The sequence below is a fragment of the Piliocolobus tephrosceles genome, chromosome 5 (assembly GCF_002776525.5).
Source record: "Piliocolobus tephrosceles isolate RC106 chromosome 5, ASM277652v3, whole genome shotgun sequence".
In the NCBI taxonomy this organism is placed as follows: domain Eukaryota; kingdom Metazoa; phylum Chordata; class Mammalia; order Primates; family Cercopithecidae; genus Piliocolobus; species Piliocolobus tephrosceles.
The window spans coordinates 23,496,038-23,521,856 of record NC_045438.1 but is presented as its reverse complement, the minus strand read 5'-3'; the positions used below and the strand labels follow the sequence as shown (position 1 = coordinate 23,521,856).

General features: G+C 36.1%; 1 protein-coding gene across 4 annotated transcripts in view; it reads right to left on the bottom strand.

Moving 5' to 3' along the window:
* NKAIN2 (sodium/potassium transporting ATPase interacting 2) overlaps positions 1–25,819 on the bottom strand; it is a 1,025,502-nt gene that overhangs the window by 161,072 nt on the left and 838,611 nt on the right. For 3 of the 4 annotated variants that reach the window (XM_023230729.1, XM_023230731.1, XM_023230728.2), the window contains one exon: positions 9,972–10,172. The exons of the other annotated variant lie outside the window; for it this stretch is intronic. In XM_023230729.1, coding sequence (XP_023086497.1) covers positions 9,972–10,172 — 201 coding nt within the window. The remainder of the gene's footprint in view (positions 1–9,971; positions 10,173–25,819) is intronic. 4 annotated transcript variants of the gene reach the window in all.

The following is a 25,819-nucleotide window of genomic DNA, read 5'->3' as shown; positions in this document are numbered from 1 at the left end:
AAAAGCACAAGGTACAGAAGGAATGTCACCAATGGCTTTTTCTTTACTACGTAAAAAATATTTAGCTTAAGTGTGTTTGACCATATTTTAAATTCTTTTTCCCTCAAGTATAACATACTAAACAATAAATTATCCCTCATGTTACAGTTGTCATCTTTATATCCTTCCTTTGAGAATTCCTTGCTCTTATTTGAAAACACTAACACATCCTACCATTATTGTCCTATCACCATGTTTAGAAGTTCTCATGAAGAGGAAATTGCCATCAAAGATATATTTTTGAGAAATTTGTATCAAAATAATTGATCATGACTGGAAAAACATCCTAAAAGATAATAATATTACATACAGTATTATGAAGAAGGATGGTGACCTTTTATTCAAGGCCAACAACTTTTAATGTTTTCCAAAAATACCATATTTTAATATATCTTCATATACTTCACTTATTTCTGAAATAACTTATAATTTAATATACTTCACGTGTTTCTTCCTGAAATAATTTTATGATTATAAAATCAAATATAAAAATGGGATCATACATTGTTTTTTGCACAACACTCTATGCAAACAATTTCAACTTTTAAATCTCACATTACTAAGAAAACACAATTATTGATGTTTTTTTTTTGCAAAGTATAATCCTTACTACTATCTTAAACGTGTTGGTATTTTTATTTCCTGATGTTTCCAAACATTTCTGTTGAATGTGATATGCTTAGAAGTCAAGCAAGTGCTTCAAAGACTACACATAGAAAAATATATTGCGTCCTGATAATAATGGTTGATATGGGATGAAATTTGCTCCTGTGTCGGGTAGTCGTGAACTACACTAAATATTATTACACTAGCTTTAAGAATCACAGTTTTATCTGGGGAGTAAGTAAATTTAGTAGGATTTTGTTCATTTTTGTATATCACTGTGAGTTGGCCTGAAAAGGTAATAGTATTCTTAATGAGCAGTGGAAGAAACTGAGCTAAAGAGAAAATAAGTAACATTACCTTTATTGTTTTCAAGGCAATTTCTTAAGCATTATCTCATTTAGTTCATAATTACAAAACAGTTTGTTATACAACTGGGTATAAGATTTAAGGATTGTTACTCCCAGACTGTAAACATTTTACCTTATATTTCTAAATTTGCATATAGGGAATACCTGAGAATATTAAAAGCAAAAAATATCTTAGACATAATCTGACTTTGGAGGCTGTTTAAATTCTTGCACTTTGCTAATTCATGGGCTCACAGAACCACTCACCGATTCACAAGTGCACTTTTCAGTAATAAAGTGAAATAAAATTTAGAACATGATAATTGTTTAGTGTTGATTTTAACCAAAACTTGATTGACATTAGAATCAAGGCGTTACACTCAGAAGGGGATAATATTCAAGTGAATTTATTATTATTTAGAGGAATAGAGAATAGATTGGAAAGTTAAACTTGTGCCCATTTCAGAAGTAACAACAACTTACTTCTTACTATTCAGTAATACTATTTCTTACTATTCAGGGATAGATCCAGTCAAGGTTCTGAAATTAGTTTGTAGGACTTTGCTTATTTATATACGCTTTGCAACTCTGAACTGTGCCAAGAAATGTCCTTTCCCTATTCTACTTACCACCTTCATTCTCCTATTTCAGTAACATTGCCATAGGGAAAACTCTCTATTTACATTGGTATTTGGTTCTTCTTCCCATATTTTTGTGACTATTTGTACAAACTATTTTAATGTTACTGAAAAACAAACACATTTATTTTGTTTACTGGATTACTATCTTTTGACAGGCAGGTTTGTGTTTCTAAGTACACAGGAGAACTAGAGTTGGAGTAGTAGGCATAATAACTGAGGTCATGTAACAAAGCTGTTGAACCACCATGGGAACTGGGAAAGAAGCCCAGGGCTAGTCATTCTGTCTATTTTCTATTGCAGGCAAAAGACAGTTTTGTCCTAAGAAGAAAACTGTTGTAGAGTCTTCGATACTGGACTAGGAAGAATCTGAAGACTTAGTTTTCAATTCCAGATCTACACCAACTCATGATTTACTGAGAAGTACAGTACACACAGTATAGATACACAGATTCATTATTTGATAAAAGGCTAGTTATGTGAAAGGCTTGACCCTGCAGTCCCAGAAAGGAAATGACTCTCAGGGCCCAAAAAGAGTCAATGGAGCGATCAGAGCTGTGACACCATTCTGGTATTAGAGAATCATCTTTCCTGACTAGACACCGTGTGTTTCTGAGCAATTTAGGATGTAGAAGAATCAGTAGTGAAGAGAAAAGGAAGGCACTAATATTTCTGATGAAAAATTTGAAAAGTGTACCATGTAGTCCCTACCTGAAGCCTAAGGAAAGAAAAATTCCATGAGTCGGTCATATCATGATAACCCTTTAAACAACCAAATAGGAAATTCCTATTCTCAGCCAGTATAGAGGACTACCGACTTACAGTACTTCCCACTTTTGCTCCCATATATTTGGAAAGAATTAAACACTTGAAAACAATGTACATTCAGAATTGATGCTTGATGTTTTTAAACATTACTTTAAATGCCAACCTTGTTGAAGATCAGCTGACCATTATATGTGGATTTATTTCTGGACTCTATTCTGTTCCTTTGGTCTATATGTTTGTCTTTATGCCAATACCATACTGTTTCAATTACTGCAGCTTTTAAAATATTTTGAAATCAGGAAGTGTGATACTTCTAGCTTTGTTCTTTCACAAGATTGTTTTGATTATTAGTGGTGTTTTGTGGTTCCATATGAATTGTAGGATTTTTTTATTTCTGTAAAAATTATATTAAGATTTTTAATAGACATTGCATTGAATCTGTAGATTTCTTTGGGTAGTATGGACTAGAATAATTGGCTGCAAAAGGTCTGTTTATTTTGGCACATTATCAATACTAATAGATGTTAAAGGGAACTACTACATTATTCTTTTAAATAAATCCAATGAAATTTGAATACCACTGTGATTTGAAATTCACCTTCTTTCATTTAAGATACATGTACACATTCTTGTTTAAAGATCATACATTTAATGTAATTCCTTCTCTTTTTGAACTCCACTGCTTCCATAGAATATTGTGCTAATGTTTTTTAACTTGAAATTTTTGTATTGATCATTCTATCACACTTCTTTGCAGAAAATATGTATGTATATGTATAAATTTGTATGTATGTTAAATTAAATATGTATAAACTTAAATTTGATTTATTCCCATGTCCATAAGGCATTAAGTGTTGAAAATGTATTCTCGTTTTGGTTTGGTCTGGTCTGTTGGGGCCTAGCACAGGAGCTCAGCCTAAAACAACGGCCTCCCATAATTTTGTTTAAAAGTACAATTGTCAAAACTCATCAGATAGTACATTTATAATGGGTGCATTCCAGTGTATGTAAACTTAAAGAAATTGTCCACCAGGAGTAGTGGCTCACGCCTGTAATCCCAGCACTTTCAGAGGTCAAGATAGGTGTAGGTTTGAGCCCAGGAGTTTGAGACCAGCCTGGGCAACATGACGAAACCTTGTCTCTATTAAAAAATGCAAAAATTAGCCAGGCCTAGTGGCTTGAGCCTCTAATCCCAGCTACTCAGGAGTCTGAGAGTTGGAAGGATCACTTGAGCCCAGAAGGCAGAGGATACAGTGAGCTGAGATCATGTCACTGCACTCCAGCCTGGGCAACAGAGCAAGCCTCTGTCTCAAAAAAAAAAAAAAACTAAAAAAAAAAAAAAAAAAAAAAAGGAAAAGAAAAGAAAAAACAAATCCTTTCTTCCTTATACTTTTACATCTCTCCAAATCAGCTTCATTGGGTTTCTTTTTTTACTCCTCCTTTCATCTGTTCAGAACCATTCCTCTCTGAGGAATATTGTATTTGTTTGTTTCTTTTATTATTATTATTATTATTATGCTTTAAGTTCTAGAATACATGTGCACAACGTGCAGGTTTGTTACATATGTATACCTGTGCCATGTTGGTGTGCTGCACCCATCAACTCGTCAGCACCCATCAACTCGTCATTTACATCAGGTATAACTCCCAATGCCATCCCTCCCCCCTCCCCCATCCCCATAATAGGCCCCGGTGTGTGATGTTCCCCTTCCTGAGTCCAAGTGATTTCATTGTTCAATTCCCACCTATGAGTGAGAACATGCGGTGTTTGGTTTTCTGGTCTTGCAATAGTTTGCTAAGAATGACAGTTTCTAGCTGTATCCATGTCCCTATAAAGGACACAAACTCATCCTTTTTTATGGCTGCATAGTATTCCTTGGTGTATATGTGCCACATTTTCTTAATCTAGTCTGTCACTGATGGACATTTGGGTTGATTCCAAGTCTTTGCTATTGTGAATAGTGCCACAATAAACATACGTATGTATGTGTCTTTATAGCAACATGATTTATAACCCTTTGGGTATATACCCAGTAATGGGATGGCTGGGTCATATGGTATTTCTAGTTCTAGATCCTTGAGGAATCGCCATACTGTTTTCCATAATGGTTGAACTAGTTTACAATCCCACCAACAGTGTAAAAGTGTTCCTATTTCTCCACATCCTCTCCAGAACCTGTTGTTTCCTGACTTTTTAATGATTGTCATTCTAACTGGTGTGAGACGGTATCTCATTGTGGTTTTGATTTGCGTTTCTCTGATGACCAGTGGTGATGAGCATTTTTTCATGTGTCTGTTGGCTGTATGCATATTTTAATTCAAATAAATGTAACAAAGGATATTCCCATGGCCATGGCAACCACACCACTTCTGACGGCAGAGTAGCTAGGTATCAGCTCATACCATTTCCCATTCATCCCTTTTAAACCACACAAGTCACAACTTAGATTTAACATATAAAATGTGAATGGCCAATATCCTAAGTGACATGGAAGTCAGAATTCAAATCTTAATGATAAAATATTTGGGACTGTTTCCAGATTAAAAGAGGCATCAAACAGCAACATGCACAATAAGGCCACTTGCATGCATATATCATACACCATCAGCTATATCCAAAGAAACACCCATGTGCCATTCCCAACACAACCTCAAGTCCACTTGGATAAAGAGTTTCAAAGTTTGGAAAATTTCTTCACTAATTAAGCCAGCCAAATGGCAAACATAAATTATTAACAACATAACTAAACACATCTGTGACTTTATTGACCCCAATGTATGTATTTTATCTACATATTTTTCCTCAATCTGTTGAAAAGTAAGTTTTACCATTTCATGAACTCTACAAAGTAGAGAGTTTTCTGAATAGGAAATAGATACAACTGAAGGAGAACTTGACCTTAAACTATATTTGGCTATGAACCAGGCAACAGGTATTAAAACGTTTTCTAACGTCATCCATGGCTTCCCTGCTCTGTTTCTAAGCCAACACTAATGGCTGTGGGAAAACAGAAAGCGTGTGTGTGTGTGATATATATATATATAATATATATATATTACCAATACCTTCTGCCAGTTGCCTAAAGAAAAAAATCATAGTCAACTTGCCATGAACTTAGAGTGTGTCCGAAGTAAAGGAAATAAAGTAGAGGAAATAAAGAAACACCAAAACAAGCAATTTGTTTGAAGTTCATATTAAATTTAGAAATACTGATTCTCTGGATGTGGTAAAGAGATATTAAGGCCCCCACCCAGATGAATTTTTGGAATATTAACATATTTGAACATACATCACTAAGTCAGCTATTGCAATACATGTTTCCTCTTAAATTGTTTTTAAAAAATTATTCTTTCTGCATATTTGTTTGTAAAACACACTCCCTTTTCATTGTTTTTATCACAGGAAGATTTTTGTTTTTTGTTTTTTGTTTTTTGAGACAGAATCTCGCTCTGTCGCCCAGGCTGGAGTGCTGTGGCCGTGATCCCCGCTCACTGCAAGCTCCACTTCCTGGGTTCACGCCATTCTCCTGCCTCAGCCTCCCGAGCAGCTGGGACCACAGGCGTGCACCACCATGTTCCGGCTAAGTTTTTATATTTTTAGTAGAGACAGGGTTTCACCGCGCTAGCCAGGATGGTCTCGATCTCCTGACCTCGTGATCTGCCCGTCTCGGCCTCCCAAAATGCTGGGATTACAGGCGTGAGCCACCGCGCCCAGGCAATCACAGGAAGTAAAGTTTAATATGTGCATAATAAATGTGAGACACATCCCTCTTCATTCCCCTCACCCGTGGCAGACATAGCTAATCAATCATGGCATCCTTCGCTGCTGAAGAACCCTGACTTTTTAGACTTGGGAATCCATTACCCATCAGCTGCTGCTGGCATTCAGATTGAAGACTATTTCCCAACCTTGGTATGAAAGCATGTTCATTGTCCCTATTTATTAGCTAAAATATCTTAGGAGGAGCTTTGAACCTATTCTGCTGCCCTCAGAGGACTGCTACACAATCAAAAGATTTAATTCATGTGAACATATTTTATAATCCACACCGTTCCAATCACACATTGTTTGAAGGAATCCGATTAATTTTTTTGTAACATGAACAATAATACCTTCGCAGTTGATCTCTTCCTTGGCTCTCCCCACATACATTTATTTTATCTATTTTGAAAATGTGCATTTTTTTATTTTTGGTTTTATTAAAACTGTGCACACCTGTATTCCTTTTGAATGTGCTATCTGATACTAACTAGAAGAAAATATGGCTGGAGAAGGAGAAAGCTCAAAATATTACACCTGGCTCATCATTATGGTGTTCTGGCAGTCTTTTCTGCACGGCTGGAAGCTGTGTGATTAATAGCCTCTCGTCCCAATTATATGGATATTATACTTGTCTTCCTTTGGCTGTAGATTGGAGATATCTTATGTATGTGTGATGCAAATGTGGGCTTTGTGAATGCTAATTTCAAAATCAGCCACGAATTGATTGGCAGAAAACCGAACAACAGGGTGACAGGCTTGCCAGGGTTCAGGAATCTGTGAAAGAAAGGCTGACTGAGGGTGGAGAAAAAGAGCTGGAGAGATTTGGAGTTAATCAAGAGCAGTGGCTGAGAAAGCAGCAGTTTATGAAAGCAGATCTAAGCCAGATATCCTGGAAGAGAGGGCAGTTTCAAAGACTTGGATGAAAACAGTGAGAAGAGAAAGAGTTCAGCTCACTTTACAAAACTGCATGAAGCTAAGAAGCCAAGATTATGCAGCCTTTAACTGCATAAGCCATATTCTTTGTCTACCATATCCCCCAAATGTGCCTGTTTGCACCTGGTTTGTACTCTGGGGAACTTTGCTGTATATTTGACTGTGACATCCTCAAGGTCAGAGGTCCTGACACCTTTGCTTCTCTAGATGCTAGAAGGAGACAAGCACTCAGGAAGTTTACAGTAGACTGATTTAATGGGACATTTGATTGTCAAGGAGATGATCTGGGTAACAGAAAAGGGGAGGGACAGAGATTTAAGACACTATTTCATCAATTAATCATTACATCAGTGATCAGAATGAAGATAGGAAATTTTGTTTGCAGAGCAAGTTGTTAAAGATAAGCCCTTTTTCGTTTGCATTATAAAACTCAATTTCAAATTTGCTAAGTTTTCTGTACAGTAGATGCATTCAACCCAAGGCTGGCTAGACAATAGCAAGCTCAAAAGTAGAAAATGTGTTGAAACTTCTCCAAGTAATGGCTTGGCTGTGCAGTTGCTAACTCTGGTGTTCCACAGTAAACACTGCAAAAGTAGTGCACCCCTGGAAAGAGGAACAGGTGGAAAAGGTAGAGGTAGAGATTTCACATCCTAGGGTGGTTTACTCAAACTATTCCTTCACTCCACTGGGGGGAATGCAGACAGGAGAAACAAGAGCCAGTAGCATGAAATATTGGTCACATCTGTTCTTAGGGATAACCCATCCATCTTCTTTGCACTCTAGCCACCTTGCTGTTACAGATGGTTTTTACTTAAGGAAAATTATTTTCTCTTTGGGTATGTATGTCAACTTCAACATATGCCCCCATGTCCAAATGTATTTTTTTTAGCACATTACCTATGTGTCAGCATTTTATGTGGCATTTAATAAATCTGTGAATCTAGTTTACACACACACACACAAACTAATTCAAATAACTCTCTAAATAGTCATACATAAATATCCATGCACATAAACTGTATCTTCACTTCATCCTTAAAACATAGGTGGAAGTTTTCCCAAATTTTGTGGGTACAGTAAAGATAGGCAGTTTTACAGAAGGAACATTTTGTTTAAAACCTCCTTTTAACACATATATAAAGATATTTTATCTGACCCCAAATCACAGATATATTTCACTTTTCTCATGTGATAATGATTACTTGATTTAAATGGATTTTAAAGAATAAAATGACTACTTCCATCCTATCAAATCTAACTTATTTTTACTTCAGGATAAGTAAAATAAGCACTTTTAGATTTAAAACTATTACAGAAGAGTTTGTTAATTGGAAGGAGTGTCTATGATTGAACATATTCAAGGGTTATTACTTAGTGCTTTAGCAAAGAACATAATTCCAATGTTCTGGACGTCATTTATCCTGATTTCCAAATAAACAGCCCTTCCTCTTTCATGTCCATTCTGTGATTGGGTGGGACTGTGTGACCAATTCTGCACAATGAACTGTGAACAATGAGCTTCTCCTCCCAAGCAGAAGCATGTGTGTGCCTATGTAGACCCTCCGCAGCTATTATTGCTCTCTGGCACGGTACGGAAACACATGATGATAGAGATACTGGCTACTCAACTAGCCTTGTTTCCTTAGTGACAGTGATCCGTGGAGCCTCCTGCTGACACACAAGAAGAAATCTTTATGGCTTTTATTTACAGAGAATTTGGAAGTCTTTACTAACATAGCATACTTAGCTTCCTTAGTCTATCACAACGCGTGCGCGCACACACACACACACTCCATTAAAAATATAACAAGGATATATTAGTTATATCGTCTAACACCCACACACACACATAGTTTTTTAATGCCAGAAGAATTTGGTTTCTCTGAATTGTATGCCACTCTACCCAGAAACTATTATTCATTGTTATCCAAGAACTGTGAGTCAGTATCATTTCCAAAATAATTAACTAAAGAGGTAAAAAGCAGATTCTACTTGCATCATTTGTTGCTAACAATTTTAATACTATGCACATCAATTGCACATCTGCATGAATCTAAGAAAAATATATGCAGTTCTACATTTAAGATCTGTAATGAATAAATGGATTCATGTGTCATAAAATTGCCTTAGGTTTATAAATCTCATGATATTATGCAGTTGGCCTTCTTGAGAAAGAGGTGTTTTAATTTATCTCTTTGTCATAGTAATACAATGTTAAATCATGTATTTTATGTAAAATAGGCACATGTTGTACACATATGTTATTTGTAAGTCCTACTGCCTCCTGCTAGAAGGAGGGTTTTTTATTGGCACAGTACTATGAAACATGGAGGCATGAATGTCTTAGAAGTAGAATCTGTAGCAAATGTGAATTTTTTCTGGAAAAAAAGTGGGAGATTAAAGGTGATGGATGGTGCCTGGGAGAAATCTAGGAAGGAAGAAGGAGATAGGGCAAATGGAAAAGAGAAATCCCAGGGCTAGCAGCACAGCCAAAAGAAGCACTGGAAGAGAAAACAATTATTGAAATCTTATAATTTTGAGTATTATAGAATGTTATGAAAAAATATCTGATCATCCCTTCAGAATCCTTTGAAAAGTGTACCAAAAGTCAAGTAATCATATCTTGACTGATTGGATTTCCTATGTAAAATGCTGATGATAACAAAGGGTATTTCCTAATTGCTGAAGAAAATCAGCACATTAAGTCCAGGGGATAGTTTGGTTTAACCTGACAATTTCCTGTTAATAGTCGCATTAATGAGGAAAAAGCAAAAAGGCCACACTTTATCCACAGATTCCATTTGTGTGCACTCAGTTTGCACAGAAATAAGACAACCCCAAAGGCACTAGAAGGAGCGGTTGGCTGTCAACACTTACTGCGAGGACAATCTGGAGGGAACTATGAGCCACTTCTATGTACTGGTACTCCAGCAAACACCCTGAGACCGTGATGTAGCGATGGTCTTCTGGGGCCCAGTCTGGGGCGGGTGTCACTGACGTCACCGTACATCCTGGTCCATTCTCCATCCACCAAGATCGGTGCATTGATATATTAAAAGTCAGGATAAGGTCTGTTTCCTGCAAGAAGGCAATTTATAAGGATGAGAATTACTTTATAAATGTTAGTCAGCTTACTTGGGATTGACTTGCTTTGACTTGCCCATTTGGAAATGTGGGTTGGTTTGTTTGTTTTCCTCCCCCATACTGTATTTTACAGGAAGCAAGGACACAGCTAAAGTAATTATGCATCTGTGGATTCATGCTACTTATGAAGGTTTTTCCTGACTATCATAATATAGATCAAATTATTTTATCAGAGAAATTCCTAGTGATTTATATTACTAATGATTTATATTCATTATAACACTGAAGAGTCTTTACCTTTCAAGACTTGCATATATTACAAAGGGAATGATTTAAATTTTTATCAAGTGAAGTTCATGCTATTCTAAATCTGCTTTATTTTTTCTCTCAAAATGTTTACTTTTCACACATTTTAAATCTTAAAGCTATACTTCAATTCTGCAACATTTAACATAATATTGTGGCTAATGCTTGAATTTATAAGACCCTTACTTAAGAAAACATAATATTACTTGCTTTTACTCCCTTCCTATTATTTGAGCAAATTAGTGTCTCTTCAATCTTACCAATTTTTGTGAAATTGGTCATAATATTTCTTAAGAATTAAGAAGTAAATATTTTTTAGGAAATATTATTATCAAATTCTTGCAGGGTGGAGATAATAAATCAACTATTTAGATGAAGTTCTAAACATGTTAGGTGATACACAGCTATAAATGGAATAAAATGGAATAAAAGTAGAGTTTTGCACTCAGAGAGCTTGCAATCACCTATGTCAACGTGGATCTATCAATGGCACATGGGCAAATGTTGTCTGCCGGGGAAAGAACAGCTAAAGGAAATGCATCAAAGCATTTTATTATTCAGCAAGTCATGAAGAAAGATAAATTCTAAGAAAAAAAGTTCAGTTATGGGAAATTGCACTATATCAGTTTCAGTGATAGTTACAGCCACAGTAGGTGCCAACTACTCACTCCAAAGTGAGGTTCTGATGGACTAGGCAGACCCTGTGTAGATAATGTCTTAAGTCATCATTTGTGACGTGGAGCCACACACTCACATTGAACATATGGAAGGGTTGAGTTGAAATGGTCAGGGAATTTGGAGATTGCAAGTGGAACTTCTTTGGAAAAAGGTGTGCTATGAGTTTCATCATCTCCACGGTGGTGGTTGGGTGGGGTGAGGGTGATCTCTCTTTTTTTGCAAGCCTGTTGAGAAAAGCTTCAAAGTATCTTTGGAACCTAGGAAACACAGCAGCTAGTGTCTGACTCGGGCCTGACAAATCTCAAAATAGAACCTGTGGCTAGAGTTACCTGCTAAGTGGTCAAACAGAAATTAGGCAATATGTGAAAGGAAAGTGCACTGCTACATATCATGGATCTAAAGTAATGGTTCTTGGTAGCAGATGTGAGCTGTCATGAGAGAGAGCTAACATGGGTTTTCTTCCGAGGATTTCCAAGAAGACCGGTGGGTAGGGAGGTAATGGCTGAATCTTGACCATTACCTATTCTCAGGGCATGAGGGAGGGAGTGTTAAAATATGGTAAGTAAGGAAGAGACGCCAACTAAATCATGTACCTACAGATGAGATATTTAATGCAATTGGGTCTCTGAAAACCCCAGAAAAGTGTCTTGAGACACCTCTCAATTTCATTAGCCATCAAACTCTGTTAGTACCTAGACATCTCTCCTGCTCCCTTATCTCCTCTCCATTGTTATACTCCAAGCATGGTGGGGTCTGAGATCTCACATAACAGTTGTGAGATAGGGATGGGGTTAGTTAGTAAGGACCAAAGTGAAACACGAAGCATACAACTTTTCCCTACAGGAAGGAAGAAGTTTAATTTTGAATACAATTTGGATTTTTTTTTTTTACGTCAGACATATTAATTTCTGAACAGAGAATTCTTTGGAAACTATAGTGACTTTGGATAACTTTTTATTATCTGGAAGTAACCACAGAAGTAGGAGATCATCTATCTGTTTTATCCAATGGTAACAGAAGAATCAGGTCCATGGGGATCCCTGCAGGGGAAATCATGAGAAAGGAATGTTTTTTATGTTATTTTTCTCAGAATCATGATCGTTTAATGTTTGGTTACCAAAGCAAACTGGATAAATCCCCAGGGCCTAAGAGAAAAAAGACAAGCATTCAAAAAGGCAACCAACAAGAGACTAAACCGTGAGGGCAGCCAGGCTTGCACACCCCAGCAAGAACATAATCCAGTTCCCTAATTCCTGGTGATATCTAATATACATAGCTCAAGGTCTCGGTAAACCTCCCTCTCTCACAGGAAATCAAGACCAACTATGAGATTCCATTTGAAACAACGGTAAGGAGGATTTTCTGAGACTTAGAACCTGGTTATTTGCATTATTGCTCCTCATCAGTTGAAGCAAAAGTGTTTATCATACAAAGCGAGATGATTCAATAATCAACTATGCATGGGTTTATGGGGGGTAATCATAATTACAAACAGGGACTAGAGCCCAAAGCAGTGACAGTGAAAACATGCTTGTGAGCTATTAGACATAGAAGTGATTCAGATAGGTAACTATCCCATTATGCCCAGGATTGTCATGGATTTTGCAATGAAAGTCACTTGTCCTTGGAAGTCCCTTAGTCCCAGCACACCAGGACAGTTAGTAACCATAGCTGCAGAGACAAGTTTTTAAAAAGCATTGGTGTAAGTTGAGTTTCTTGGCCATTAGAGCTATGGTGTCAGAAGTGATCATTTATTTACTAATTATTTATATCCTAACTACTGCCAAAAAAAGAGTCTTGTCATAATAAAGCAAACATATACCATTAAAACAAGGGTAAAAAGTAAGAGCCAAAAAAATGGAGATGATAGCTGGTGAGCCAGGAAATCAAGACATGAGTAAGTGCCTCACTTGGATACTCAATTCAGAACTGACTTGTTGGTAATAATGGAGACACGATGGGAACACAGCTATCATTATCTAAAAGAATGAAGAATACCATTGCCCCAAGAAAGACATCTTTTCTTTCCTAATACTGATTTCTTAAGAGGAATTAACAATTGTATAAATATTTTTATACAAAATATTTATAATATATTGGATGGTATCTTTAGCTGATTTTTCTTCCATAATTTCAAGAATACTGGCAGAGAATTATGCTGGATTTAACAGACATCTGAACCATCTTTAGTTCCTCTTTCTAATACAGTAACCGTATTAGTTTGCTAGGACTGCCATAACAAGAGTGTCACAAATAGGGGGGCTTAAGAAGAAACTTATTTTCTCACAGTTCTAGAGGCCAAAATTCTAAGATCTCAGTGTAAGTAAGGTTCTTTCAAAGGGCTTTTTGTGAAGAAGAATCCATTGCATGCCTCTGATGGTGTGCTGGTAATATTTGGCATTCTGTGGCTTGTAGAAGCATCACCCTAATCTCTGCTTTCATTTCACATGGCAACTTCCCTGGGTGCCAAGCTGTATCCAAATTTCCTTTTTTTTAAAAAAATAAGGACCCCAGTTGTATTGGCCTAGAGCCCACTCTAATGACCTCATTAAGCAGTTACATCTGAAATGATCCTATATCCACATGAAGTCACATTCTGAGGTACTGGGGGTTAGGCCATAAGCATGAGTTTAGGGGAGTGGGCACAATCCAACCGGTAACACTGAACTCTAATTTCTCTCTCTCTTTTTTATTTTATTTTTTGTTTCTCTAGAGGGTCAGTTCTATTTTTTTTCTTTTTTTAAATTTATTTACTTTTTTGGTATTTTCTCTTTTAATTTATGTTTGAGATTTCTAAAGATCATTTGAACCTATTGTCTGGATGACAAGTAAAATATTTTATTACTTCATACATTTATTTATGTGCTTTCTATATTATTTATTATTTAGAAAATCAATTAGCTACATATATTTTTAATAATTACATTTACCATAAAGTTATAGCCAAAAATAGCATTTCTTGTCCACAGTTCTTTCCATTTCATAGTACCCTAGTGAAAGGCAACCACTTTCATTTTTTATAACTGTTACTTTTCAGTATTTACTTTTGTTTTGTAAACATCATGCTCATCTTGACATTATTCATTTATCATGTAAGTATTATCTCCTATTTCTAGTATGAAATGTATGAAGTAACATTTTCAGAAATATTTCCTTTCTATTTCCCACCATTCCGTATAATTTTCTCTAAAATTTGGTTGTATGAATATTGCAAAATTTGCATTTCCCTGATGACATATGATGTTGAGACTATTTTCATATCCTTATTTGCCATCTGTTTATCTTCTACAGTGAGACGTCTGCTAAGATCTTTGGCCCACTTTTAAATTGGGTTGTTTGCTTTTTATCATTGAGTTTTAAGAGTTCTTTGCCTATTTTAGACTTAAAAAGATAAAAATTATATTGTTAAAAATATAGATTAAAATATCATATATGGTAGTCTTTTATCATATATGTCTTTTGCAATATTTTCTACCAGTCTATGGCTTGTCTTTTCATTCTTTTGATAATACCTTTCAGAGAGAAGTTTTTAAATTTTAACTGAGGACAACTTGTTAATGCTTTTTTCCATGGATCATGACTTTGGTGTCATATTTCAAAAGTCATTGCCAAATCCAAGTTCATCTAGATTTTCTCCTGTGTCATTTTCTAGGAGCTTTATAGTTTTGCATTTTACATTTAGGTCTTTGATCCATTTTGAGTTAATTTTTGTCACGGACACAAGGTTTGTGTCTAGATTTTTTTTTTTTTTTTTTTTTTTTTTTTTTTTGGGTGTGCAATTTTTTCAGCACCATTTATTGAAAAGACTATCTGTCTTCCCCTTTGTATTGCCTTTCCTCTTTTGCATAAAACAGTTGACCATATTTGTGTGGGTGGACTTCTAAGTTCTCTATTCTGTTCCATTGATCTATTTGTCTCTTCTTTTGCCAATACCACACTGTTTTGATTACTGTAACTTTATATTAACTCTTGAGGTCAGGTGTTATTGGTCCTCAGATTTTACCCTTTTCCTTCAATATAGTTTCGTCTATTCTGGGTCTTTCACCTCTCTTTATATACTTTAGAATCAGTTTGCCAACATCCATAAAATTACTTGCTGGAACTTTGGGATTGTGATGAATCTATAGATCAAGCTGTTATTAACTGAAATCTTGAAAATTTTGAATCTTTCTATACATAAACATTGAATTTCTCACCATTATTTAATTATTTGATTACTTTTAACAGAATTTTGCAGTTTTTCTCAGATAGATCTCGTACATATATTGCTAGATTTTGCTGTAGTTTGAACGTATCCCCCAAAATTTTGTGTAGGAAACATCCCCCAATGCAGTAGTGTTGGGAACTGAAGCCTAATGAGACGTGATTAGGTCATGAGGACTCCATGCTCAGCAATGGACTAATGCTGCTATGACTGGGGTAAGTGGGGGTTCATTATCATGCAAGTAGGTTTGTTATAAAAGGGCGAGCCTGGCCTCTTTTTCACTTCCTCTCTTGCACTCTCTGTGTCCTTCTACCTGGTGATGCCTTCTGGCATGTTATAACACAGTAAGGACTTTGCTGGATGCCGGCCCCTTGATTTTGGACTGCCCAGGCTCCAGAATTGTGAGAAAATAAATTTTTATTTATTGTAAATTGCCCAGTCTGGGGTATTTTGTCATAGTAGTCCAAAACAAACTAAGACAGAAAACTGGTACCAGAGGAGTTCAGTGGTACTATAAGGAATACCTGACAATGTGGAAATGATTGAGAACTGTGTAATGAGTAGAGGCTGAAACAGTTTTGAAATGAATGCTAGAAAAAGCTTGTGTTGCTGTAATGTGAGATTAAGGATGATTCTGGTGACAATTCAGAAGAAGGAGAACTACAGGGAAAGTCTGAAACTTCATATTGATTACTTAAGTGGTTATGATAGGAATGCTGGTAGAAATATGGGCAGTACAGGCCATTCTGATGAGGTCTTAGATGGAGATGGGAAACATCTTATTGGAAACTGGAGTAAAGGCCATCCTTGTTATAAAGTGGCAGAGAACTTTGCTGAATTGTATCCTTCACCCAGGCTTTATGGAAGACAGAATTTAAGAGTGATGAACCAGGATATCTGGCAGAAGAAATTTCTAAGCAAAATATTACAGGAGTTGTGTGGCTTCTTTTAACTTCATACAGTAAAATCCAAGAAGAAATAAATTATTTAAAGACAAAACTAGATTTAAATAAAACGATTTAAAGGAAAACACACTCAGGGATTTAAAGGATTCTAAGCCTTGACCATCTGGTACAGAATAAAAGATCTTTTCAGGAGAGAAATCCAAAAGTGTGGCCAAGTACACATTTGATAAGGAGATCAGTATGGCTAGGAGAAAGGCAGGTGTTATTCATCAAGAAAATGGAAAATGATCCTGAAGGCATTTCTGTGATCTTTGAGGTTTTCCCTCTTATCATAGACCCAGAGCTATAGGAGGGCAGAATGATTTTGGGGGACAGGTCTAGGATGCCCTCCACAAGCTCCTTGACGAGGGCCACTTTGGGCCTCTGTTCCCTGTGTTTATAACTCTGTACTCCACATTCAAGAAGCTCAGTCCTCCTTGTCTCCCACAGCTGTGGCTTAAGCAGCCTCAAGTACAGCTCGGGCCACTGTTCCTGAGGACTCAAGCAGTAAGCCTTGAGGCATTTATGTGGTGCTGGCTCTGCAGACCTGCCAAGTTCATGAGCTATGGGGTTGTGGCAGCATCCACTAATTAAAGAATGTATTAGGCAGCCTGGAGCCCAGGCAGAAACCTGCTTCAGGGGCAGTCACTAAGCAATGTTTAGTGGAAGTGAGGTAGTGAGGCTACTGCAGAGACTCCTCACTAGGGCAAGGCCTGATGGAGCCACAGTAGTGGGGCTATCCCCAAGACCTCAGAACTGCAGACCTACCAGTCTGCAACATCCACCCGGAGAGCTGTAGTCATGACACCCTAATCTATGAGAGCTGCTATACAGGCTAAGCCCAGCAAAGCAATTGAGGTGGGGCTGCCTAAAGCCTTGGGGGCTTAACTCCTACCTCAGTGTACTAAAAAGGCGGGGCATAGGGTCAAAAAAGAGATTATTCTCCGGCTTTAAGATTTAATGTTGTTTGCCCTATTGGGTTTTGAACTTTATTGAGACAAGTCATCCCTCTTTTCTTACCTATTTCACCCTTTTGGAATGGGAATGTCTACCTTATGTCTGTCCCACCATTGTATTTTGGAAGTAGATAACTTGTTTTGATTTCATAGGCTTGAGCTAGAGGGAATTTGCCTTAGGAAGAATTGCGCCTTGAGTCTCATTCATATCTGATTTAGATGAATCTCTCGACTTTGGACTTTTGAGTTGGTGCTAGAACAAGTTAAGACATTGGTGTTATTGAAATGGAATGAATATATTTTGCATGTGAGATGAACATAGACTCTGGGGGGCCAGAAGTGCTATGGTTTGAATATGTCACCCCAAAAGCATGTGAATTTAATACCCAGTGCAACAGTGTTGGGAGGTGGGGCATAACAAGAGGTGATTAGGCCATGAGTACTCCACTGTCATGAATGGACTACTGTTGCCACCACGGGAGTGGGTTTGCTCCAGAAGGGTGAATTTGGCCTTCTTTTTGTTCTCTTTCCCCTCACATCTCTCCCTTTCTTTTTGCCTTTCTGCCATATGATACCTTCTGCCTTATTAAGATGCAGCATAAATGAGCAATTATAAATTTTATAAAATTATATATTACCCAGTCTGTAGTATTTTGTTACAGCAGTATAAAATAGATGAAGACAAATTGATACCTACATATTTCCTTTTGTGTGTGTGTGTGGTAATATAAATGGTATTGTGCTTTAAATTTCAAATTCTGCTTGTTTACTGGTAGTACTTAGGAAACTAATTGGCTTTTGCATATTAACCTGTGTCCTGAAACGTTGCTGTAACTATTTACTAGCTACAGGAGTGTTTTGGGGGCCAATACCTGAAGATTTTCTACACAATCATTTTATCTGTGAGCAAAAATAGTTTTATTGATTCCTTCCTAATCTGTGTAACTTTATTTCCTTCTCTTGTCTTGTCGTGTTAGCTACAACTTCCAGTAAAATACTAAGAGGTGTAGTGAGAGGGAATGCCCCTGCTTTGTTCCTGATCTTAGTAGAAAAGTTTCCAGTTCTCACTTTTAGGATGTTAGCTAAAGATTTTTTTATAGGTGCTCTTTATCCAGTTGAGGAAATTTCTCTTAGTGTGCTGAGAGTTTTTATTTTTTTGTTTTTTATTTTTATCATGAATGGATGATGGATTTTGCCAAATGCTTTTTCTACATCTATTGATATGATGTACATCTATTGATATGATGTATATCTATAGATATTCTAATTTTTCTTCTTTAGTTTGTGGATGCGATGTATTACATGACTTAATTTTTGAATGTTGAACCAGCTTTGCATACCTGGGACAAATCAGTTTGTTGTGGTGTATAATTCTTTTTATACATTCTTTGATTCAGTTTGCTATATTGACTGTTATATGTTGAAAGTCTTTGCATCTGTATTCATGAGGGATATTGGACTACAGTTTTCTTTTATTGTGTTGCCTTTGGTTTTGGTATTAGGGTGATGCTAGTATCATAGAATGTGTTACAAGTTAGTGTCTCTGCTTCTATCTTCTGAAAAAGATGGTACAGAATTGGTATAATGTCTTCTTTATATGGTTGGTGGAATCCACCAGTGAACCCATCTGGGTCTGGTGCTTTCTGTTTTAAAAAGGTAATAATTGCTGATTCAATTTTTTAATAGATATAGGCCTATTCAATTTATCTACTTCTACCAGTTTTGTTAGACCACGTCTTTCAAAAATTGCTCCATTTTATCTTGGTTGTTAAATTTGTAGATAATAGAATTGTTAACAATATACCATTATTATCCTTTCTTGTCCATGTCTCTGTGGTTATATTCCCACTTTCATTTATAATATTAGTAATTCTTAACTTCCCTCTCGTGTTCTTAACCTAATGATTTATTAAACATTTCAAAGAAGCAGTTTATAGTTTTGTTGGTTTTCACTACTGATTTCTTATTTTTAATTTTATTGATTTATTTTCTAATTTGTAGTAGGTCTTTCCTTCTGCTTACTTTGGATTTACTTTGCTCTTTTTTTCCTAGAGTGATAAATTGGAAGATTAGGTTATTGATTTTAGATTTTTTAAATATGCATTCAATGCTATAAATTTCCCTCAAAGCAGTACTTTCACTACATTCTACAAAATTTAAAAAGTGCTATTTTAATTTCCATTTAGTTCAAAATATTTTAAAATTGTCTTGAGATTTATTCTTGACCCATGTGCTATTTAGAATGTGTTGTTTAATCGCCATGTATTTTGGGATTTTCCAGTTATCTTTCTTTTTTTATTTCTTCACATTTTTGGGCATATTTTCATCATCTGTTTGTGGCATATCTAGTACTAATTATTTTCAAACTGACCAATAGAACTGTAAGGATTCATTAATTTCTACATGGTCCAATACTTCAGGATCATTTAATGCCTTTTTTGTTTGTTCGTTCTTTTTCAGGTGAACTATGACTTGAATCTTCCAGGTTTCTACTTCCATCACACTCCATGCACTTGATGCACATAATGAAATGTGGGCCTTCGCCCAATATCATCAGTTCTCTTGTATGTTGAAACCCTAGTTTCCTGGATCTGACCAACATGACCTTAATGTTCCTATTAGCTCTACTAAACTTTAGACAGATTTCTTCCTCAATATGGGCCTCTGACCTCCTTTTCTTACAGCATTTACTTTAGACATTTTGCAATTATCAATTTTTTCTCCCTACCTTTGAGATGTAAATTTTCTACAACTCAGAATGTCTTCTCAAGGATGTGAGAGATAACTCTTTGAAATGTAATTGTGAAAGAAGACAGCACCTCTATTTCAATCTCTGTAGGAGATTAGGAACCTAACTCAGGTAAGTGACAATTAGCAAACCCAGACGGCCTAAACATATTCACCAACCTCCCCACTAATGTACTCCACTGGTTCACTTCAGTATTTAATAATCCTGCTTTCTTTGCAGTGGAGCTGAGTTCAGTCTCTCTCTCTACTGCAATGATCTTCTCCCCAATTGCAATGGTCTTGAATAAAGTGTTCTTTGCTTGTTTTACTCGGAGATGATGTTAGTTCAATATTGAAGTCTCTTTTCCCTACTGCAGTAGTTCAAATAAAATCCATCTTGCCATTATTAACAAGTGTTGGTATAATTTCTCTTTAACATTTCTCATGTCTTTCTCTTAACTGGTTTCTTATCTTGTTTTGCAGAGCATGTTAGTCAATAGTTTCTTAAGTCTGATCAATGTGCCTTCATTCCATTTTTATATTAATTGACTGATATTTTGGATGGACACATATATATTGCTTGGTTAAATATGATTTTCTCTCAGAACCATGTGGAAATTTCTCCATTTTCTTCTAGTTTCTATTTTTGCAGTTAAGAAGTCCAACATCATTTTGCTTCCCTACATTTTAAAAAAATGTAACCTGTTTCCATTCCTTCTTTCTTTTGGTATTTTGCACCTTTTTTTTTAAAAAAAAAGTAATGATGTATTTCCAAAACCACTGAAGAGTATAAAGGATATTATAATAACGTCATTATACCCATCACCCAGTTTCATTAAACCTTCCTTAGGCTATATTTGCTCGAAGCCTTTTTTTTTTTTTTTTTTTTTTTTTCTGAGACAAAGTCTCGCTCTGTCACCAGGCTGGAGTGCAGTGGTACAATCTTGGCTCACTAGACCCTCCACTTCCTGGGTTCGAGTGAGCACGTCTGGCTAATTTTTCTATTTTTAGTAGAGATGGGGTTTCATTATGTTGGCTAGGCTGCTCTTGAACTCCTGACCTCAAGTTATCTGCCTGTCTCAGCCTCCCAAAGTGCTAGGATTACAGGTGTGAGCAACCATTCCCAGACTGAAGTCATTTTTAATATAATATTATATAATATAAATGATGCCTTTCTCTGTACTTCTCCTAAATATTACTTTCTTCACTTCTTCTTCGGGGATAATTACTATCATGATTTTAGTGTGTTCACATGACTTTTTTTTTTTTTACAGTTTTCCTAAATATTTACATATTCATTAATAACATAAAATACTAGGGTTTTGTTTTTAGGTTTCCAAACATATATAGACTCTACACCTTATTTTGGTTTCCTTTCATATATTTGAGATTTCTTGTTTTTTTTTTTTTTTTTTTTTTTGAGATGGAGTCTCCCTCTGTCACCCAAACTGGAGTGCAGTGGTGTGATCTCAGCTCATTACAACCTCTGCCTCCCAAGTTTAAGCGATTCTCCTGCCTCAGCCTCCCGAGTATCTTGGATTACAGGCATGCATCACCACACCTGGCTAATTTTTGTATTTTTAGTAGAGATGAGGTTTCACCATGTTAGCCAGGCTGGTCTCAAACTCCTGGCCTCAAGTGATCCACCCACCTCGGCCTCCCAAAGTGCTGGGATTACAGGCGTGAGCCACTGCACCCAGCCTGAGGTTTCTTTACGTAGGAAATATATTTAGCTCCAAGTTCTGAAATTCTCTAAAGGAAGTAACTGGGTGGCTTTTTTTGTTGTTGCTGTTTTTCATTTATCTTGTAGAGCATCTGTGGACCTTTCAATACATGGGCCCTTTACTTACAGTCTAGAAAATATTATTGCATTATATCCTTAATTTTTCCCTCCCTTCCACTCTTTCTATTACTACAAGAAATTCTGTTAGACATTTGACTTCCAGGACTGATCTCCCACCTTCTTATCTTTTCTTTCAAATTGTTTATATTTCTCATTTCTCTTTACTCACTAAGATTTTCTTTACCAAATCTTCCCAGTCTAATAATGAACTATTTTAAAATTTTTAACGTTTTGAACTTCTAAGAGCTAATTATTCTCTAATTGTTCTTTTTATATAGCTATTCTTTTAATTGTGTCTTGGCTATAAGTTTTCTTAGTTCTCTGAATTATCAGAGTTTTAAAATTATATTTTCTACATTGCTTTTGCTGTATTCAAGTTACCCATCTTCACTAAATAAATAAGTAAATATTAAAAACAATTATTGTCTATGTGTCATAAACAATATTCCTCCCTTTATGAATGTTTCTTTTGGAATGGAGGAGATGGACAACCAATATATAAATATACCAAAATATCTGTGCAGTGATTAATATAATAAGCAAAATAAATTCAAGTAAAGAAATAGAATGACCAAGAACTGGGTGGGGATGAGGGAGTGGGTAACACTATTTTAGATGTAATGGTAAGAAAAACTATCTCAGTATCTTACATTTGAACAGTAACCAGTGAATGAAGTAAAGGAGTGAACAGAGCAAAGATGAGAAAGAGCATTCCCAACAGTGGGAACAGCCAGTGAGGATGGCTTAAAGATTTTCTATTATGTTGATTCTTATATTTGACTTTTCATGTTGGAGCCTTCCTTAAAAGTCTGGTGATCCCTGGTTGTCTTTTCGTATTAAATAGGAGGAACTAAAACCCGATTGGTGCTTTGTTCTGCATTAGTGTGCTGGTCATTTGTTGTCTCTCACATAAGATGATGGGACAGTGCCTTCCAAATGCTCTATCTATAGGAATCTGTTGGATTTTGCTTTGGGTCCGCAAGTCTTCTTGTGATTAGGCAACAGACCACAGCATTTTGGGGCTGAACTGGGAAGGAGCTGGTGGTCTTGCTACATAGTAGAGAGTTTTTATTTTTCAGTATGCTGATTTTAATTTAATCCTCTGTTTAGAAACTGCTGATGCTGACCTGTGCCTCAAGAGGCTTGCCTGTTTGGGGAAGAAGCCTGATGTAGAGACCTTTGGAAGAGGCTAAGGCAAGCTACCTGTTTCTTAAACAGATTATTCAACCTATTCTAGTTTTTGGTCCTCTACCTCAAACATTCCTTCCACTTCCAAATCCTGTTGTTAGAGGATGTTACCTGCCAAATTTGTACTTTGGAATCCTCCTCTGCATGTTCATAAGTTTTTGGGTTTTCCTTTCTGCTAACTGACTTGCCAATCCTCTACTTTCAATCTTCTAAAAATTGCTGACACTTCTTGTCTCACTCTTAATTCTTTAACATCAATTTGTTGGTATTTTAGGATAAAATATAACTGAGTGTAGCTCTTCAACCAGCTATCATTAAATGGAAAATTTCTGGTATTATTTTATACTTTCATCTATTTTCCTGTAGACATTTAAACAAGAAGTCTCTGTGTGTATGTGCACATACGCAATGTTTTAACTACAAAATATAAATTTCTTCTTGTAAAACAGACAACATAAAGGTAATCTTGAAGTCCCCTTTTAAATATAACAGGAATTCCTTGGTGTGATCTGTGCCATGTATATCAGCAAGTTATTTAATTCCTGTATGCTTTGTAATTTTCAGCTCAAAATTATGACTTTTGAAACAAACCACAAATCTCAATGTCACAAAATAAGGTAGAAAACCACAAACAAGCTGGGCACGGTGACTCAAGCCTGTAATCCCAGCACTTTGAGGGGCCGAGGCGGGCGGATCACGAAGTAAGGAGATTGAGACCATCCTGGCTAACATAGTGAAACCCCGTCTCTACTAAACATATAAAAAGTTAGCAGGGCATGGTGCCACAAGCCTGTAGTCCCAGCTACTCCGGAGGCTGAGACAGGAGAATCGCTTGAACCCGGGAGGCGGAGGTTGCGGTAAGCGGAAATCATGCCACTGCACTCCAACCTGGGCGACAGAGCGAGACTATGTCTCAAAAAAAAAAAAAAAAAGAAAACCGCAAACAAAATCTTTTACACTCTGGATGTATTCACAGGAAAAACATGAAAAAGGGACTCAGAATTGTTAAGATGATAAAACTTCTAAATCGAAAGAAGACTTTCGTAATTATATGTTCACATCAGCATAGTGATAAAAAATCTTGGTGTTAATTTATTTATTCATATCTCCTAGTAAATCTTCAAAAAGTTTAGATTAAAGGACCTCATTTTTGGTCATGTCATTTCTTCAAAATAGCAGGGTCTGATGATGTGTTACATGAAAGCTGTTATTAGCACTAAAATTTGTTTCTGACAGGGCCTGTATGTATTCAGGTCAATGTAAGAAGCCTAATTGCTCAACAAATAATAAGCGTTTGATTAAAAAAAATTGACAAGTAAATGAGAAAATGATACTAATGACATTTCAGAATTTCAATAAAAAGCTGAAAATTTACTTTTCCAGCTTATGGTATTTGAAGAGCAAAGCACACATGTACATAACTGTTATGATAGTGAGTAATGGGGGCTAGATTGCAGAGATTTGAAGGTGGAGTGTGAGAGAGAGAAATTTTGAGTTGCAATTTAAAAATATGAAATATTTTCTTAGATTTCTGGAGTATTCTATTGCCTTCTTCTTTTAGAATAATATTAAAAATGGATAACTTCTTATTTCTAGGCAGTGTAGTTGCTAAAAGGCTAGAAATGCACTTCTTACTAAATGGCAATAAGCCTAGAGTTATCAAGTTAGTTACACAAATATTAATAATTCCTATACCATATGTAAATCACCTTACCAGGCCATAATGATGTGATGTGAATCTATATAAAATAGCAAGATAGCATATATGACATCACGGGGCTATTGTCTCTTTTGGGAAACTAGGTATAAAAATAAAATATACCAATATAAGAAAGTATTTGATAAGTACTTAATAAGTGATGTGGACAATCTATGTCCAAGAATTCAAAAGGTATGGTGCCTAAGAACTCTAGCTGGAACCTGAGTCAGGCTTAGATAGACCCACACCAGGGGAAAAAAAGACCATTTTAAGTAAAGTGGACCAATAATCAAAATTATAGAGCTACAATTTGTATCTCTAAGAAGCAATATGTAGCTTTATACTTATGAGATGGGATTTTGTGAGTAGTAGTATAAAATAGCATTGGAAAGATCAACTGGGGCTAGATTGAAGAGGGACCTAAGTGCCAGATCAATAAATCCTGTTTATTGAAAGGTTTTGAATGGTAAGAGACCGCAAGTGCCATTACATATGAGCCAAAAGGTATTACAATAAAACTAATCCTTCTCTTGTAGGATTGGGTGGGCTGTGCAGGAGACCTGTGGGGCAACCAGTACAGGTGCTGTATTGAATAGTGATCATAAGGAAGCTGGTAACACTGATGCTATTATTATAAATTCCGAGTGCTTAACCTTAATTACCCCTAGAATACTCTCCTGAGTTCCACAAAGTTCCACAGAGGCAGAAAGCATGACCAGGAACAGTGCTTTTAATACTTTCAGAGCCAAGAATGGGACCAAGTCAGCATTCTCCTTACCTTAAAACATATTTCTGTTGATGACATTAGAGGAATGCCAAGCAAGTACATTTAAGGGAAAAAAGCAAATTTTAACAAACAAAACATACCCTGGGAAGTATAAATATTTACATTAACAAAACTATATGCATTTCATCTATCTTTATGACTGAGAGAAAGGAAAATCCATGATGAATAACATCCTGTAATTAGCAAAGGATGCAGGAGATGGAATAGTGGGGGAAGCTGTATTTGACATCAAGAATCACATATTTTCATGAACTCTTATTTCTTTACAAGCAACATATACTGGATAAAATTTTAAATTATCATCAGAGA